Below are 16,957 nucleotides of genomic sequence, written 5' to 3'. Positions count from 1 at the left end.
TCATAAATAGATTGGCCCGGTTTGTGCAGGTGCTATTAAAGTTCAGACTGTTGACAAGTTCCTGAATATCAAGCACGATGCACGGTGTTCAACTCGACATATAAAAATTTGCAACCATTAACACTCTGATCCATGAAGTGTTAAAGTACAACGCATGTTTAAATAATTACTTCTTCGTGAATCCACAATAACCTAGCATGGAAAGCTAATTGTAAATCTCGTAAGCAAGAATAACAGTAGCAACTTTGTTTGTGATCCATAAATGACGATGCAACTTTGGAATTCAGGTGGTTCGGTATACACTATAAGCAACAATATCTCAGAACAACAGTGGCAACAAAACAATGCATATGTTGGCACATTGTAACAATATGAATGACTAAAACGTTTTGGACAAGTTAGCTCCAGTTGATTGTGAAACACATTCCCTTTTACTTGATTGATTAATTTCTCTTAAGTAAGGAGATGAATTTTTTGAAGGTGGAAATTCAAATGCTTCTTAGTTAACCAAGCTTTCAAGGAAAAGAAAAAGTGGTGAGAATTTTCTTTTTTTTGGGAAAAAAAAAAGCTTCGGGAACAGAACATGTGTGTTGTGTTGTCCAGTTTTGTTTATACTTATGGACACTATCATTGGAATCTAACACAGACACGACCTTTTGTTTTCCTGTATCACAGCCCCCTAGGTTGTGTTCCATCAATTGCACGAGTGGAAATAGCAATGCTTTAAAATAATGGTGATTAGGACGATAGTATTATCTTTTATTGTAAGGCTGTAGAGTATTTCTCAAATGATGCCTAGCTCATATGTGGGAAACAAATTTTCAAACCAGTTATATAGTATGGAAATGGTATTAACTTGTGCACCATAAGTACGGATGCTGTAGGCAGCAAACAGACTTATCCTAAGATTAGCCATTACTATCAGCACTCTTTTTATATATAATCACTTCGATCAACTCAGTTTTAATGAAGGATACCACTAAATTAGTTTTGGTTCTAATATTGAGACGAACATTTCGAGTAAGAGCCTACACTAAAATATTTATGATAATTGGTAAAAATAATCCAGTAAACTACACCAAGAAAAGAAAGAACAGTTCAATAGATGATATATTAATCTTATTTTCTCTTTCATGTATTGGGGGAATTACTATCCTGACGCCAAACCTATCCATCAAAAAATAAGGCTGACTTGATCAAAACCCATATTCTCAATATTCTTCTCAACCAAAGAATAGAATATCCCATAAATCTCGTTTTCGTTTGTAATCCATAAGAGTACAGTTGTATCCAATCACACGTCAGTATTTACTAATACAAAACACTCGTCTTAACAGTTTCTTTACCAAAAAAAAAAAAAGAATTGTTAGTGTTTGTTAACAGGTACACGTACGAAAAACAACAAGGCTCATTGAAAAAAAAATTTTTTTTTTTGGTTAAAGCTGGGAACTAAAATTTTCCTTTTTTTTTTCCACATTAGAGTTACAACACCACCCATATTCAAAGAGAATATCAACGCATATCATGAGTACAAAGGGAAAAGGAAAGACCAAGAATGGGAGAGGTGATACCCATGCAAAGAATGAAAGAATTGCCATTGTGTCAGTTGACAGATGTAAGCCAAAGAAATGTAAACAAGAATGTAGAAAAAGTTGTCCTGTTGTCAAGACTGGGAAATTGTGTATCGAGGTTACCCCTGCTTCCAAAATTGCCTTCATTTCAGAGACTTTATGTATTGGTTGTGGTATTTGTGTTAAGAAATGTCCATTTGATGCTATAACCATTATTAATTTACCTACCAACTTGGAAGGCGAAACTACTCATAGATACTCAGCTAATTCCTTCAAGTTGCATAGATTGCCAACTCCAAGACCAGGTCAAGTGTTAGGTTTGGTTGGTACCAATGGTATTGGTAAGTCCACGGCATTAAAGATTTTGGCTGGTAAACAAAAACCCAATTTAGGTAGATATGATGATCCTCCAGATTGGGAAGAGATTTTGAAACATTTCAGAGGTTCTGAATTGCAAAATTATTTCACCAAGGTGTTAGAAGACAACATCAAGGCTATCATCAAACCTCAATATGTCGATAACATTCCTAGAGCTTTAGCCAAATCTAAAGTTAAACAAGTCGGTGCTATTTTGGAATCCAAAAACGAGAGAAATGAAGATTACAATTACATTTTGAATGTTTTGGAGTTGAAGAACGTTTTAAATCGTGAAGTTGAGAATTTGTCGGGTGGGGAGTTACAGAGATTCGCTTTGGGTATGACCTGTGTTCAAGACGCCAATGTTTATATGTTTGATGAACCATCTTCATACTTGGATGTGAAGCAAAGATTAAGAGCAGCAGAAATCATTAGATCGTTGTTAGATCCTACTACTTATATTATTTGTGTGGAGCATGATTTATCTGTTTTGGATTATTTGTCTGATTTTGTTTGTATCATTTACGGTGCCCCATCAGTGTATGGTGTGGTCACATTACCAGCATCTGTCAGAGAAGGGATCAATATTTTCTTGGATGGTCATATCCCAACTGAAAACTTGCGATTCAGAACCGAATCCTTGCAATTCAGATTGGCCGACGCTGCCGATGATTTGATTTTGGACAAGTCTAATTCTTTGGAATATCCAAGCATGCAAAAGACCCAAGGTGACTTTAAATTGCGTGTAGAAGCGGGTGATTTTACAAATTCAGAAATTTTGGTTATGATGGGTGAAAATGGTACTGGTAAGACCACTTTCTGTAAGCTTTTGGCTGGTGCCATTGCACCAGACGGCAACCAAGAAATACCAAAATTGAATGTCTCAATGAAACCACAAAAGATTGCTCCGAAATTCACAGGTACAGTAAGGCAATTGTTTTTCAAAAAGATCAGAGCTGCCTTTTTGCACCCACAGTTTCAAACTGATGTTGTTAAACCATTGAAGATTGAAGATATTGTCGACCAAGAGGTACAAACATTGTCTGGTGGTGAATTGCAAAGAGTTGCTATTGTGTTGGCTTTGGGTATTCCGGCTGATATTTACTTGATTGATGAACCATCGGCTTATTTGGATTCTGAGCAACGTATTATTTGTTCTAAAGTTATCAGAAGATTTATCTTGCATGCCAAGAAGACCGCCTTTATTGTCGAGCACGATTTCATTATGGCTACCTATTTGGCCGATAGAGTAATTGTTTTTGAAGGTCAACCTTCCAAGGATGCCGTTGCTAGAAGCCCAGAGTCCTTGTTGACTGGATGCAACCGTTTCTTGAAGAATTTGAATGTCACTTTCAGAAGAGACCCTAACTCCTACAGACCAAGAATTAACAAATTGGACTCTCAAATGGATAAAGAACAAAAGGCTTCTGGTAATTACTTCTTCTTGGAGAATACCGAATTGTGAGAAAAGTCGTTTTCGTTTCAGCATTTGTTACAATCAATTACCTTGGATCCTGTATTTTGGGGTGGGTGGACCAGGAAACTATCTTGGCATCCATATTTAGCACCACAGGCCAGTTTCTTGTTTATGATGTTCCTTAAACAGTAAGGGGCATACAGAACAAGGTAGAGTTGCGTCAGCTTTCAGGAGCAGAAATTAGTATGGTCGCTGCATTTTTAATCTGTTTGTGTATATTCAATAACTAGAATTGAAATACCGACCGATGAATTTTAACAAACAAAAAATGAAGCATAATAAAAAATGCAAACCCAAAGGTTTATTTTATAGACGTGATCCCTTTTATACATTTCCAAATACATAGTATAATTAATATTGTTGTTATCAACTAGCGTTTTTTTTTTTTTTGTGTGTGTGTGTTTGAAGAGAACCTTCTCTCGGCTCTGAAAGATTTTGACACGTTAAAAGAAAATTTTCACCTGGTGTAAGACGAAAGCATACACAACAAATACAGCCAAATGCAAAAAAAAAAAAAAAAAATTTAAAATAAAATTAAAATAAGGCATAACGAGTTCTACACCGTTTTCCAACACCTATCACCCACATTACCGAAACAACTAATCTGAAAACCATGTCAGCACCCACTCCTCCACAAACAGGACAATTCCAAGTTGCTACGTCGTCTCAAAGATCGCCAGTAGCTGTGAATATCGTTAACTACTTGTTTCAGAATCCTATATTGAAGCAAAGAACTGGTTTATTAGATAACACGAACGATATCGAGTTCTTCAGATTCAAAAGATTACAAAGAGCATTATTGAGTGACGACTATAAACAGAAACAACAAAATCCCAAGAATGGGTTAATTCCTGTTGCAAACAATGAAGACGTACAAAAAGTTTTTGTTTTATTGATCCAGAACCAATTGCTCTTACCTCTTCAAAAGTTACATTACGCCGAAGTCAAAGCAGTTAAAGGTTGGAAGCCCAATAAAGAAAAACCAACCTTGAAAAGGGCCGACAAGGCAGTGATGGATCCTGATGTTTATTATGGTTGGTTGTACCAAAAACCAAATCCATACATTTTGCTTTACAGTTTTTTGGCTATAGCAGGTGTTTTTGCGATTATATTATTCCCACTTTGGCCAAACTTTATGAAGAGAGGTGTCTGGTATCTTTCTATGGGTGCCTTAGGGTTGATTGCTTTATTTTTTGCCACTGCAATTGTAAGGTTGATAATCTACATTATTTCATTAGTGGCCTTCCCTAAACCGTTTTGGTTATTCCCTAACCTATTTGAAGATTGTGGTGTTATTGAAAGTTTCCAACCAGTCTACGCCTGGGAAGAACCTAAGAAAAAGAAAGGAAAGAAGAAGAAGGCACCAAAGTTGGAGGTTGTTGAGGAGAAAGTTGGTAGTTCCACTGGAGATGTGAAGGCTACAGGAAGTGAGCTTTCGAACGGTTCTTCCACAACTGGCAAGAGAAAGGTAACTTTAGAGGAAGTTGAAGAATAAACTGTATGTATATATATTTGTATTATAGGATTTATACGGTTGTATAGAACAACGTACTTTTACACTATTGAATACAATTGATATTATTATACGCAGTCATTGGCAACAACAACACCACCACCACCACCACAACACTCTAAAGCGGCACGCTATTTAACTAGAAAAAAAAAACAGAGGACAAAGGAAAAAATGAACCGTATCATGCCCATTTTTTAAACTCGTTTTAGAGTCGATTGTTTATTTACTTATTCTTTTAGGATAGTCATTTAGAACTAGGGTTCAACATTTAGCACCGGAATGGCCACTATCAACGATTTGTCCTTTAATCCAGACTACTCTTCTATTTCTGTTTCGACTTCTGATGGGTTCAAGATCTTCAATTGTGAACCGTTTGGCGAGTTCTACTCGTCACAAGAGAGTCCTCTCCGCAAATCGATATCCAACTCCTTGGAAGATTCCACTGGCAGCTACAATCAAATACATTCAAAAAACGACTTTCAGGATACACCAGCAAAACTCCCGACTGCATTTTTGAAGATGTTATTTTCTACATCCTTAACAATAGTGGTTCCACAATCAGAGGATAATCTTGGCAGTCGATTGTTAAAGATTTATAACCTTAAACAAAACTTGAAGATTTGCGAGTTGAACTTTCCATCCAGTATAATTGATATCAAATTAAACAGAAAGAGGTTATTGGTTGTATTAGATACTGGCCAATTATACATTTACGATTTGAGCTGTGTTCGATTGTTGAAAATATTACAGCTACTGTTTAATGAACACAATAGCAACCAGAAATTTATCGGTGATCTTGGTGCTGATGACAACAGTTGGCTAATAATTCCAGTGATATCTACCAGCAATCAAACTGACTTGCTCAATGCTGAAACGGGGAGCCAACCATCTACACCAAAGCTAACACCAAGTGATTCGGTAATCAACACAGGATCGTATTCCCAGTTCATCGAATTTACAAGAAACAGTTCATTAAGCAGTCTAAAGAAGAAGAATAAGCTTATAACGTTGGACGATATCAAAAAGGATAGTGAAGGGTGGGTAATTGTTTATGATACCATTAATTTAGCTCCGGTGGTTATATTTGAAGCCCACCATTCTGCAATTGCTAGAATATGCATTTCGCACAGGGATAATAAAATAGCAACTGCATCAGTTAAGGGTACCATTATTCGGGTTTTTGATTTGAAAGAATTTGAAGGTAAAGTCAAGGTACATCAAGTTAAAAATTTGCGTAGGGGACATAATTTAGTGAAGGTGAACTCCCTAAGCTTTCACAGTGACAATCATATTTTGGGATGTGGGTCAGAATCCAATACCATCCATTTGTTTAAGATTCATGACGAGGAATCAGAACTCTGTGCAAATGAGAATAACGAGGATAGAACTAACCATAACAGTGACTACGAGGATAGCGATGGAGACACAAGCAAATCTTCAGAGGATCTCAATGAGAACTTGGCGAATTTATTGATATCAAAACCTTTGGACCCCATTTCTATGGAAGCAGATGATAAACTTTCTAATTCGTGGTTTGACAAAACGAAAAAACTTATCAGCAACCAATACACTAATTCCATTATAAAAAAACTACCATACAAAGGCTATTTGGAGAATTTGATTTGGCAGCCGCCACGAAGGTCGTTTGCTTACATTAAATTGCCCGAATACGCTCCACATAACGAAAAGGACCCCAGATCCAACAAGGTAGAAATCGGGTTTAATAACGACTTGGTCTTTATTGCTTCATATCACACTGGCAATTTTTATCAATACCAGATTCCAAAGCAGAGGGGATCTGTGTCATCAATAAGCGAAGACGACAAAAGAGAAGAGTGTCTGTTGATAAGTCAGTTTAATTTGATCTGAAGAAGGCTATTCAAACAGTGACAAGAAACGCTAATATAATGAATTTACTTGAAGTAGCTCTACTCAAGCATGGAAAGAAAATCATACAATCGCGTACAGTGATAACTGAACATATCATAAATCCTTGAAATAAACAACAACAAGGAGAACGTCTAGAATGAAACTGGTGAAAAAAAAAAAAAGGAAAACAGTCATTGAAGGTTTGGGTGGAAACCGAGGATGCAAAATATGGGGTTAATTTGAATTATATAGTTGAACAATTGCGAGACAGAGTGACAAGAATATGGTAAGAGTAATATTAAGATTTGATTAACCATTGTATTTGGTATAGTATTTTTACGAAACTACGTAACATCAATCCTTGAAGGGGGGGGGAGTTTTTATGTAACAAATAAGGAAATCAAAACGGTATCCTTTGAAATATTGTAGGACAAGCAATTTGTCAATTAGCGCAAAACCACTGTTTTTAGCTATGGAGAGCTAAGACGAGGAAGTGCAACTACCAAATCTTAGTACAATCCGTGGCAATTCAATTCGATCACATTCGGGGTTGTGTGAACTTTACAGCAAACCAAAAAATGAATTTGAAACCGAGAACAACCCCACACACACACACAGACCAGCAAAGACTGTGAAGTTTCTCTGCAAACATTTCAGTTTTTATCTCCCGCAATTGTTCCCATATTATTTTATTTAGCCCCATTACAGTTTTCATATAATATAACCTTTCACAATCCCCAATTTTTTATTTTTCAACTTTCGTTCTTTTTGGTTTTTTTTTCTTCCTTTTTTTGTTTTGGATGTTACGATTCAACAATTCTTCTAGTTTATTGAAACAAATCAGGAAAATTGCCACCACTTCTATTAATATGTCATCAAAATTATCAAGCAACCACACCTCTGGAGGTGAAGAGCCAGTTGTATTGAGTTCAGTGAAAAACCATGCTAGACTTATTACCCTCAACAGAGTCAAGAAATTGAATTCATTAAACACAGAAATGATTGAGTTGATGACCCCACCAATTTTGGATTACGCCAAATCAAAGGAAAACAATGTTATCATATTGACTTCAAATTCCCCCAAGGCTTTGTGTGCTGGTGGTGATGTTGCTGAATGTGCCGTTCAAATCAGAAAGGGAAATCCAGGATATGGAGCTGATTTTTTTGACAAAGAATATAACCTCAATTATATCATTTCGACTTTACCAAAACCATATATTTCATTTATGGATGGAATCACTTTTGGAGGAGGTGTTGGGTTATCAGTACATGCACCATTTCGAGTAGCAACTGAAAAAACCAAACTTGCTATGCCAGAAATGGATATAGGATTCTTTCCAGATGTCGGCACTACATTCTTTTTACCTAGATTAAACGATAAGTTGGGATATTATGTGGCTTTGACAGGCTCTGTTTTGCCTGGATTAGATGCTTACTTTGCTGGATTTGCAACTCATTACATTAAGTCTGAAAAAATCCCTCAATTGATCAACAGATTAGCAGATTTGCAGCCACCAGCAATTGAAGGTGATATTACCGTCCTATCGGGCAACAATCAATATTTCAATCAAGTAAATGATATTTTGAATGATTTTAGTGAAAAGAAATTACCCGAAGACTACAAGTTTTTCCTTTCCACTGAAGATATTGCAACAATAAACAAAGCATTTTCTCAAAACACTATTGATGATGTTCTCAAATATTTGGAGAATGATGGATCTCCATTTGCCAAAAAGACACTTGAAACATTATTGAAAAAGCCCAAGAGTTCATTAGCTGTAGGGTTTGAATTGATGAACCACGGAGCAAAGAATTCTATCAAAAAACAGTTTGAATTGGAGATGGTTTCTGCAACTAATATCATGAGTATCCCAGCAGACCAAAATGATTTTGCTAAAGGTGTTATTCATAAATTAGTGGACAAAATCAAGGATCCATTTTTCCCTAAATGGAATGATCCAAGCACTGTTACTCAACAATTCCTTAAAAACATCCTCAGCACATCGAAAAACACCGACAAGTATTTGAAAGCTCCGTTTATCAAAAAATGGTTCGGCGTCGATTTTGAGGACTATCCACACCAAATGGGATTGCCTACAAATAAACAAGTTGCAGATTATATTTCTGGATCAGATGGATCTAATAGAACCTATTTACCAACTCCCGCGGAAGTTTTCAAACATTTTAAACAAAAGACAAATAATAAATTGGGTGTCGAGGAGAAGATTAGACAGATATTGGATTTACACGGCGAAACCGCCAAATACGATCATAAGTATGTTACTTGGAAAGAAGATCCCACAAAATAAATAGAAAAGCAATAACAAATACATAAAGTAGCTTCATTTCTAGTTCTACTCTCATGCATATGTTCAATCAACATCGAGTCATAAAATAATTAAAAGGAATAGAAAAACAAAGCGTTAAATCTTGTCAGGTAATTTTTTTTTTTTTATTAATTTATATAACTAGTACATCCTATATTACTATTATTTGAACTTCTCTGCAACTAAATCTTCACCTAATTCTTCGTAATCAGCCTTTGTTATAAACCAATTGTCCAATGCAATTTTAGCACTATTAGACTTTTCATCGTTGTCGTTAATCATACTGGCCAAATTACATGCACCAAACCAAGCACCAAATTGACGATCCCAGATTTCCGCATTTTCTGTGTTACTGGGTCTGATTTGTTGCACAGCATAAGAGAATGGATAGTTTGGAAAGTACTTTTGAGTCAATGCCCTTAAGTCATTTATAATATGATCAGGCAAGCCATTGGCTGCAGACGTACCTCCAGTGATTAAAACATTAGATAATAATAATTTGAAAATTTCAATGAACTTCTGATATCTATTTTGTGATGTATTGTCGTTTGTGTTTTGAGGCAACAATGTCGACTCTAAGTTTTTCAATGCCAAAAACACCAAATTGGTCAACCCATGTGAACTTGGATTATCTATGCTTGGCTCTGGAATGTGAATATTTGGTAATTTGTTCAAAGTTGGATCAAACAAGTTTTCTAAATAATTCTGCTGGTCTGAAACATTAATAAACTCATGATTATACAATTGATAGTCTTTAATTTGATAGTTCAAAGATAAGTTTTTATACTCTTGCAAAATGTTGCGGCTTATATAGTATTGCTTGAATGATTCAGATGAATTGGCAAATTTGGATGGGAGTAAATTATTAATTGCAGTTTTTCTCTCCAAATAATTCAATACATGTAAATTCACAAAGTCACCGGCATATTTTGAATGATAGGAACATTTCAGTTGAATAACCCCGTCCAAAATCGGTGTTACGCTGGTTACACTGGAACCTATATCTATCACCAATCCGGTTGACTTACCACATCGGTACAACTGTGCTAATGGAGCTTTAACCAAACTAAATATCGGAACTTGCAAAGTTTCAAATGCAATTTGACAAGAATTAACTTTATTTTTCGATGTATTCCACGGTTGTTCTGTGACAACTAATGGGAACTCGCTAGAATTGATAGGATTATTATTATCAACATTATCAAAAACGTACTGCCAATTATGAACTATGTTATCAAAATCATAAATCAAACCATCATCCAACAATTTTATAACTTGTTGTTCACTATTGTTTTCCATCTGTTCATCACCTATTATAACTTGTTGTGTTTTGTCATGTTTCATATAGTTTGAATTAAATACCAAAGAAGGTAAATCTTCCAGAGAAAATCCAGCTTTGGTGGTGTATGAACCATTATCTATCACAACGGCTGGAGCAGTGTAAGTCATACTTCTTATGTGATTAGTTGACACTATACGATTTATGGCTTTTGTTTAGATTTCAGACAGTTTTTTTTTTTTATTTTGGGTTTTTTTCTGTCTCTCTATGTTTACTATGGTTTTTCCAACAGTACAAACTGAGAGAAGACAAAACTGAAGTCGTGCACAAAACTCAAACTAGTAGTAGCAAGTTTTTTTCTTTCCCAATGCAATCTAGATCTGACGTTTCTTATTAATCATCTATCACTCACATCGAGTGCTACTTTCTTTCCTTTGGATTAACCAACAAAAATTCAAAATTATGTTGAGAAGACTTAGTGCATTGAAGAAATACAACAGTGGTATAAAATGTCGTGGTTTCAACACAGCTGCTGCGCCATCTCCGACCTATCAGACATCCATTTTACCTAATGGGTTAACTGTTGCTAGTGAATCAATGCCAGGTACCAGAACAGCGACAGTAGGTGTTTGGATAAATGCTGGATCTAGAGCAGATAACCCCAAAAGCAGTGGGACAGCCCACTTTTTAGAGCACTTGGCTTTCAAGGGAACAAAAACAAGACCACAAGCAGCTCTAGAATTAGAAATTGAAAACATTGGAAGTCAAATCAATGCATATACATCCAGAGAGAATACGGTTTATTACACCAGATGCCTTGCCACCGACATAAAACAAAATGTTGATATCTTGAGCGACTTGTTGACGAAATCGAAATTGGAAAACAGAGCAATAGACAACGAAAGACACGTTATTTTGCAGGAAAGTGACGAAGTTGACAAAATGTACGATGAAGTAGTATTTGATCATTTACACGCTGTTGCATTTAAAAACCAAGACTTGGGGAGAACTATATTGGGTCCAAGGGAAATGATCAAAACCATCAACAGACAGGATTTAGTGGATTATATTACAACAAACTATAAAGGTGATAGAATGGCTCTTGTTGGTGTTGGTTGTGTTGATCACGAAGGGCTAGTAAAATTAGGCGAAAAGTATTTTGGAAACATTGTAAAGTCGGAGGAACCTTTTAATCAAAGCGGCGGCACTTTACCATTGTTTTATGGTGACGAAATCAGAATTCAAGATGATTCGATGCCTACCACACATGTAGCCTTGGCAGTTGAAGGTGTCAGTTGGTCAGCTCCAGATTTTTTTGTTGCTTCCGTCGCAAACGGAATTGTGGGAACATGGGATAGATCAGTTGGTATCGGATCCAACTCACCATCGCCATTAGCTGTCACTGCTGCCACTGGAGGACCAGAAAAAACTCCAATTGCAAATTCATATATGGCTTATACGACATCTTACGCAGATACTGGGTTGTTAGGGGTTTATTTTACTGCTGACAAAAATGCAAATCTAAAATTACTTGTTGATGCAATTCAAAAAGAATGGGGTAGGTTGAGTAGAGGAGACATAACTGACGAAGAAGTAGAAAGATCAAAATCACAGTTAAAAGCCTCATTACTTTTGGCATTGGATGATTCCAGTGCTATTGCTGAAGACATTGGCAGACAGGTTGTAAATACAGGTTATCGTTTATCACCAGAGGAAGTTTTCTCGAGAGTGGAATCGATATCGAAAGATGATATTGTCAATTGGGCCAATTATAGATTGAAAGGTAAACCAATAGCTTTGGCTGCAGTGGGGAATGTGAAAACCTTACCTTCACACAAAGATATCAGCAATGGAATGTTCTTTTAGTTTGTGAATCTTGTACATAAATAAAAATTACTCACTAAAAACTAATATGCGTACTTGAATATATACGTAGATATACTCTGTATACATACATATATATACAGACACACAGGTACATCCTTCTTTATAGTGATTTCTGCGTTAGCATATCCACTGCAGGAGAGGTGCTTTCGTTATTATCATCGTCAACTTGCTCTGACTCTACAGCACCTTCACGTATCAATATGGACTTGTCGGGAACACGCTTCATTTTTTCTGCGACAGGAAATAATTTTCCAATGTTATCTATCCATCTTCGTCTCTTTTCTAATAATGCTCTCAACCCACTGTTAAGTGCCTGTTGTTGCGGTGTTACCACGTCCAGTCTCTTCTTTTTACCTCTACCTTTAAGTCTCTTCATATAAGCCAGGTCTACTTGTTTATCAAGATCTTCGAGTATTGCGCAATACTCTTGGTACGCGATATGTTCTTCAACCAAAGGAATCAATTTTTTTCTATTGGCTCTATTTCTGCTTACCACTTCTTTCAACTCCATTTGTAACTTTCTAATTTCTGCACAAACCTCATCATCCTCCTTATTTTTGATCCATTCATCGTTATCAATAATGCTTGCCGATATTTTTTTAGAGGCTCTCCCATTTACCTGTTTTGCTTTAGGTTTGGGTTCTCCAGTAGTCGGCAAATTCATGAATATTCCAATATATTTTAGTTCTCGTTTAAGCCTCTCTTCAATTGTCTGAAAATCGTTTTGCTCTGTTGATAACTTATAATCTTCCTCACTATTTAATTGTGTGGCAACTTCTTCCTCAGTCAATGATGATTTGCTTGCCTCTTTCGTTTCTGACTTGGAATCATGGGCTGGTGCATCTTCATCATCACTTAATCCGCCTTCTCGGTTACTCAAAATAGCAGACAACAATCTATTAGAAAGAGGACCACAAGAAATATTTTCTGTAAATAATGCTTCATCAGTCAACCCTTCAATAGACCCCTTAGGTTTATATGAATCAGACGATGGCTGCTGAAACGCAGGCGAATTCAATTTCGAACCGAGGGTAGAATCCTCTTCCGACCAAACATCCGCATAAAACTTACCTAACTTCGGTATTATGAATGGTGTAACATCTGCATCATACCCTTGTTTTTCAAACCCAGGAGGTACCACGTTTCGTTCTTTGAGAAACTTTATATCTTCTGTCAGATAAGGTCTAAAATATGATTCAATATAGGATTGGAAAGTAGTGAACTGCACCTGGTTGCTTGGTGGCTTATTTTTAGAAAAGTCAATATTTGGTATTTCACCAGGTAACAAATCCTGCAAGTCTTTTTCTGGATATGAGGCAACTCCATATTTCTTTTTCAAATATTCTCTGCCTTGAGTTTCCAAACCATTGTTTTCTTCCGAAAACAATCCAAGCTCTGCAATCGCCGATGCAGATAGTGTCTGCGGTTCCACGTACTCTGATTTTGGATTCTTTAACCTGGTGTCGTTGTCTTGCGTAAAATTTCCTGTTTGTACAGGTGGTATGGGGTCGTCTTTAGAATTGAGATTTTCTTTTTCTTCTTTTTCATCAATTTCATCTTCACCTTTTTCATCAGCTTCAGATACTAGATCCTTTTCTTCTTTGTCATCAGCCTCTTTTGCGGCTGCAATAATTTTGCGTTTCTTTGTTGCGCTCATGGGCATTTCGTCTTCGTCACCATGGTTTGGTGGTGTCAATTCTTCATTTTTACGTTTCTTATCGTTTTCGGAGGTCTTTGAATCTTTCTTACTTTCACTCTCCTTAATAGCTCGTATTTTTTTTAACACGTCATTGTCTATTGATTCCACCTCGTCTAACTGGTTCCATAAGTTTTTCAACAATTTATTCAAATTAGTTAATGTGTTGATATTTGGTATGGTTCGAATAGAATCGCCATCAAGTAGTCCAACAGAGGAGTCATAGGTCAACTTTAATTCATTGATGATATCGTCTAAAGTGGTAGACACAGAGTGAGCATCAGTCATGGTTGTATTCTTGATTTCTTTGTTCCTTGTTGGGTGTCTCTTGGATTAGTCTTTCATTTTTCAGTTTCTTTTTTTTTTTTTTTTTGATGTTGTTGTTTTTGTTGTTGCTTATATTATATTACTCCAGTCAAGCGCACACACACATACAATCTTGATTGCCCTACGCGACATTAATTCCGCTTTTTCAAGACGTTCATTTCTGCAATTATTATCTTTCATCAATTGTATATATTTACATAGACAAAACTATTTACATTTCCAAAAAAAGTGAATTACGGAGAAATCTTTTTGATATATTCGTTATCCTTTGCTCTCTCAGTAGTAGCAACTAATTTCTTTACAATTTCGTGTCTTTTAATTGGTGCATCCTCTGGCTTCTTCCAATGTTCTGGAAAGGATGGTGCAGCTTTCTTTACCAAGATTTTCATATGACTCTTTGACAATGGTATATCACTGTAGTCATCCTTGGATAAATCTTTGGCTTCTGTGAGTAGCTTATTAAAAGTGTCAACCAACCAATTCACATTTTGTGCAGCTTCTGGATATCTTTCACTTTTCAACTGGAATGTGTTTTCGTCATAATTAAACTTGTCTCCTGCCAATACTTTAAACTTATGTTGTTGCTTTGGGTCCAAGTTCAAATCACGTAAACTCACTTTTAAAGTGACCCTTCTATTATGTGGGCTTGAAGTATCATCTGTAAAATCGGAATTGTAAGTCAATCTGATTGGTGCCTCTGTTCTTGGTCGTGGTGTGTATGGTTGTCTATATTTTGCCAATAATGGAGCTTCATAAGCAATTTTTCTCGTTAATTGTTCTATTCTTCTTCTTTGATGAGGAACTGCACCAGAATTGACCACATATTGATTGCTCAACTTTTGAGGTTTTCCTCTATCTTGCATAGGAGTGTTATTCATTAACCTTTCCTTGAAATGCTCAATTTCAAAAGCATAATCTAAGGGAGGTTTATTGGGAACCAATGATGATATTGTTGACAATATTGCTGTTCTCTCTTCATCGGTTGGATTGTATGCATCTCCCATATATTCCTTTCTGATTTTATGTAATTCAAACACCTGGTCGGCTGGCAATCCTTTCCAAGCATGTGGATTAAGAAATAGTGGACCTTGGAAGGGTTTCTTCGTTGCTGCCTGGGATGAGGAGTAACACCTGATTAGTGAGACGGATCTTGAGTAGATGCTCATCGTTCTTTACGAATCTTCTTTCCTTGGTATGATGAAATCTGACAAACAGAGCTAACTAACTCCTAAAACATACAAAAAAAAATTTTTTTTTCTAGTGTTTGATACCCTATTGGCCAAGATTTGTGAAGTCTTACACTACTTTTTGTTTTTCTTCATTAAATAAGTAAAAATACATTTGATACTAAAGACATTTATCATAGGTGGCATAAGTGCTAACAGTGGTAATCACTGTATTAACTAGAAGAGAAAAGATACTTTGGCTTTCAAACTTCTTTTTTCACTTCGAACAAATCACCAGGAACTTTCTTCCTTTTCTTTGGTGAACTCAAAGGCTCTGACTTGACCCTCTTCTTTGGGACTCCTTCTTCTTCGAACTCCTGTTTTACCTCTGTTTCTGGTTTGACTGGACTGAAGTGTGAAGTTGGTTTAGCTTTACGTTTCCCTTTTTGAGAACCTAAAAAATGACTAAGGGAAGACTGTTTTTTGGAATTTATCTTTTTGATCATATTCTCGCCATCATTACTTGAGTTACCAACCTCCTTTGTAACCTGATACACTTCAATATCAGCGTATGCTTCGTTTGTGGTCGAGTTCAAAACTGTTTCAACCAATTTCTCGTTCCAAGGTATCTTAGGATTTAACCAGTCATACCACGCCTTCGTCCCTGCCGCAATTAGCATCGGCTTCCTGTTGTGTAGCCAAGACATGTCATTAGCATCTTCTTTTACCGCCGGAACAGTGATGACTGTAAATGTTGATAAATATTCACCGCTGACATTTTGATTCTCGGTATAATTGTAATTATGCGAGTAGAATCCCGCTAAAAAGCACAATGGAACTGTTTTAGAATGAACAAAATATGGGATTTTGTCAGAGTTTGTTTTCATCCATTCGAAATAACCCTGTATCGGAATCACACACCTATTGTTCTTGCATGAATTCCAAAGTGACTTTGCTTGTTTCAATGACTCACGTCTGCAATTGAAATACTTGGCCTGAATTCTCCCTAGCTCTCGAGAATATTTACTGCCTTCCTTGCCGGTCCCTTTGCCAACAGGGGTCGAATCCGAAGGCTTTGCCCAAGCCGGTACAATTCCAAATTTCAGAGGCTCTAAAATATATTTGGCATTGAATTGTGTACCAGAATCCATCATGTATATTATCAATGCTGAATTGGTTGGTGCAATATTGTATGATGGATACCAATCAGTCACTTTTGCCACATTCAATTGAAATTTCATGTCATCCTCCGAGCCACGGATACTGTAGCTATGATTTCCATCATTCGTGTCCCTTTCTTGTTGAATTTCGTTTGCCTGGTCACGTAAAACTGTTCGACCGAATTCCTTAGGCAATTCGTTCAAAGCCTAGTTAAAAAAAAAAGCAAAATGCGAGAGAAGACAGTCAGTAAGCTTGTTGCTGGTAATTTAAGTACAAGATGGTACATACCAATCCTAGAGCAAAACGGCCACACATGTTTATTTGTGT

The 16,957-nt window shown here is 36.4% G+C and overlaps 9 protein-coding genes across 9 annotated transcripts; 5 read left to right on the top strand and 4 right to left on the bottom strand. All coding sequences in view use genetic code 12, as the record gives it.

Moving 5' to 3' along the window:
• Positions 1-1,524: 1,524 nt before the first annotated feature.
• On the top strand, positions 1,525-3,393 carry CD36_03150 (ABC-family memebr, APTPase, iron-sulfur protein required for ribosome biogenesis and translation initiation, putative; the record flags this gene model as incomplete). Its single annotated transcript, XM_002416942.1, has 1 exon — positions 1,525-3,393. The coding sequence occupies one exon, from the start codon at positions 1,525-1,527 to the stop codon at positions 3,391-3,393; it is 1,869 nt and encodes a 622-aa protein (XP_002416987.1).
• Positions 3,394-4,018: 625 nt separating this feature from the next.
• On the top strand, positions 4,019-4,900 carry CD36_03140 (translocation protein, putative; the record flags this gene model as incomplete). Its single annotated transcript, XM_002416941.1, has 1 exon — positions 4,019-4,900. One exon carries the CDS (start codon positions 4,019-4,021, stop codon positions 4,898-4,900), a length of 882 nt encoding a protein of 293 aa, XP_002416986.1.
• Positions 4,901-5,197: 297 nt separating this feature from the next.
• On the top strand, positions 5,198-6,787 carry CD36_03130 (autophagy-related protein 21-homologue, putative; the record flags this gene model as incomplete). Its single annotated transcript, XM_002416940.1, has 1 exon — positions 5,198-6,787. The coding sequence occupies one exon, from the start codon at positions 5,198-5,200 to the stop codon at positions 6,785-6,787; it is 1,590 nt and encodes a 529-aa protein (XP_002416985.1).
• An 800-nt stretch (positions 6,788-7,587) lies between these two features.
• Positions 7,588-9,096, top strand: CD36_03120 (enoyl-CoA hydratase/isomerase-family member involved in endocytic membrane trafficking, putative; the record flags this gene model as incomplete). Its single annotated transcript, XM_002416939.1, has 1 exon — positions 7,588-9,096. One exon carries the CDS (start codon positions 7,588-7,590, stop codon positions 9,094-9,096), a length of 1,509 nt encoding a protein of 502 aa, XP_002416984.1.
• Positions 9,097-9,276: 180 nt separating this feature from the next.
• CD36_03110 (actin, putative) lies at positions 9,277-10,563 on the bottom strand (the record flags this gene model as incomplete). Its single annotated transcript, XM_002416938.1, has 1 exon — positions 9,277-10,563. One exon carries the CDS (start codon positions 10,561-10,563, stop codon positions 9,277-9,279), a length of 1,287 nt encoding a protein of 428 aa, XP_002416983.1.
• Positions 10,564-10,855: 292 nt separating this feature from the next.
• On the top strand, positions 10,856-12,259 carry CD36_03100 (mitochondrial processing peptidase beta subunit, mitochondrial precursor, putative; the record flags this gene model as incomplete). The annotated part of the gene is made up of 1 exon (XM_002416937.1): positions 10,856-12,259. The coding sequence occupies one exon, from the start codon at positions 10,856-10,858 to the stop codon at positions 12,257-12,259; it is 1,404 nt and encodes a 467-aa protein (XP_002416982.1).
• A 121-nt stretch (positions 12,260-12,380) lies between these two features.
• Positions 12,381-14,264, bottom strand: CD36_03090 (transcriptional adaptor, component of histone acetyltransferase complexs, the ADA complex, the SAGA complex, and the SLIK complex 3, putative; the record flags this gene model as incomplete). The annotated part of the gene is made up of 1 exon (XM_002416936.1): positions 12,381-14,264. The coding sequence occupies one exon, from the start codon at positions 14,262-14,264 to the stop codon at positions 12,381-12,383; it is 1,884 nt and encodes a 627-aa protein (XP_002416981.1).
• A 272-nt stretch (positions 14,265-14,536) lies between these two features.
• CD36_03080 (mitochondrial 37S ribosomal protein RSM24) lies at positions 14,537-15,469 on the bottom strand (the record flags this gene model as incomplete). The annotated part of the gene is made up of 1 exon (XM_002416935.1): positions 14,537-15,469. The coding sequence occupies one exon, from the start codon at positions 15,467-15,469 to the stop codon at positions 14,537-14,539; it is 933 nt and encodes a 310-aa protein (XP_002416980.1).
• Positions 15,470-15,732: 263 nt separating this feature from the next.
• CD36_03070 (conserved hypothetical protein) lies at positions 15,733-16,945 on the bottom strand (the record flags this gene model as incomplete). Its single annotated transcript, XM_002416934.1, has 2 exons — positions 15,733-16,836; positions 16,919-16,945. 2 exons carry the CDS (start codon positions 16,943-16,945, stop codon positions 15,733-15,735), a joined length of 1,131 nt encoding a protein of 376 aa, XP_002416979.1.
• Positions 16,946-16,957: the final 12 nt, after the last annotated feature.

Source organism: Candida dubliniensis, chromosome 1, assembly GCF_000026945.1.
Source record: "Candida dubliniensis CD36 chromosome 1, complete sequence".
NCBI lineage: Eukaryota > Fungi > Ascomycota > Pichiomycetes > Serinales > Debaryomycetaceae > Candida > Candida dubliniensis.
The sequence above is the reverse complement of the archived record's forward strand: the minus strand, read 5'-3'. Positions and strand labels throughout refer to the sequence as shown.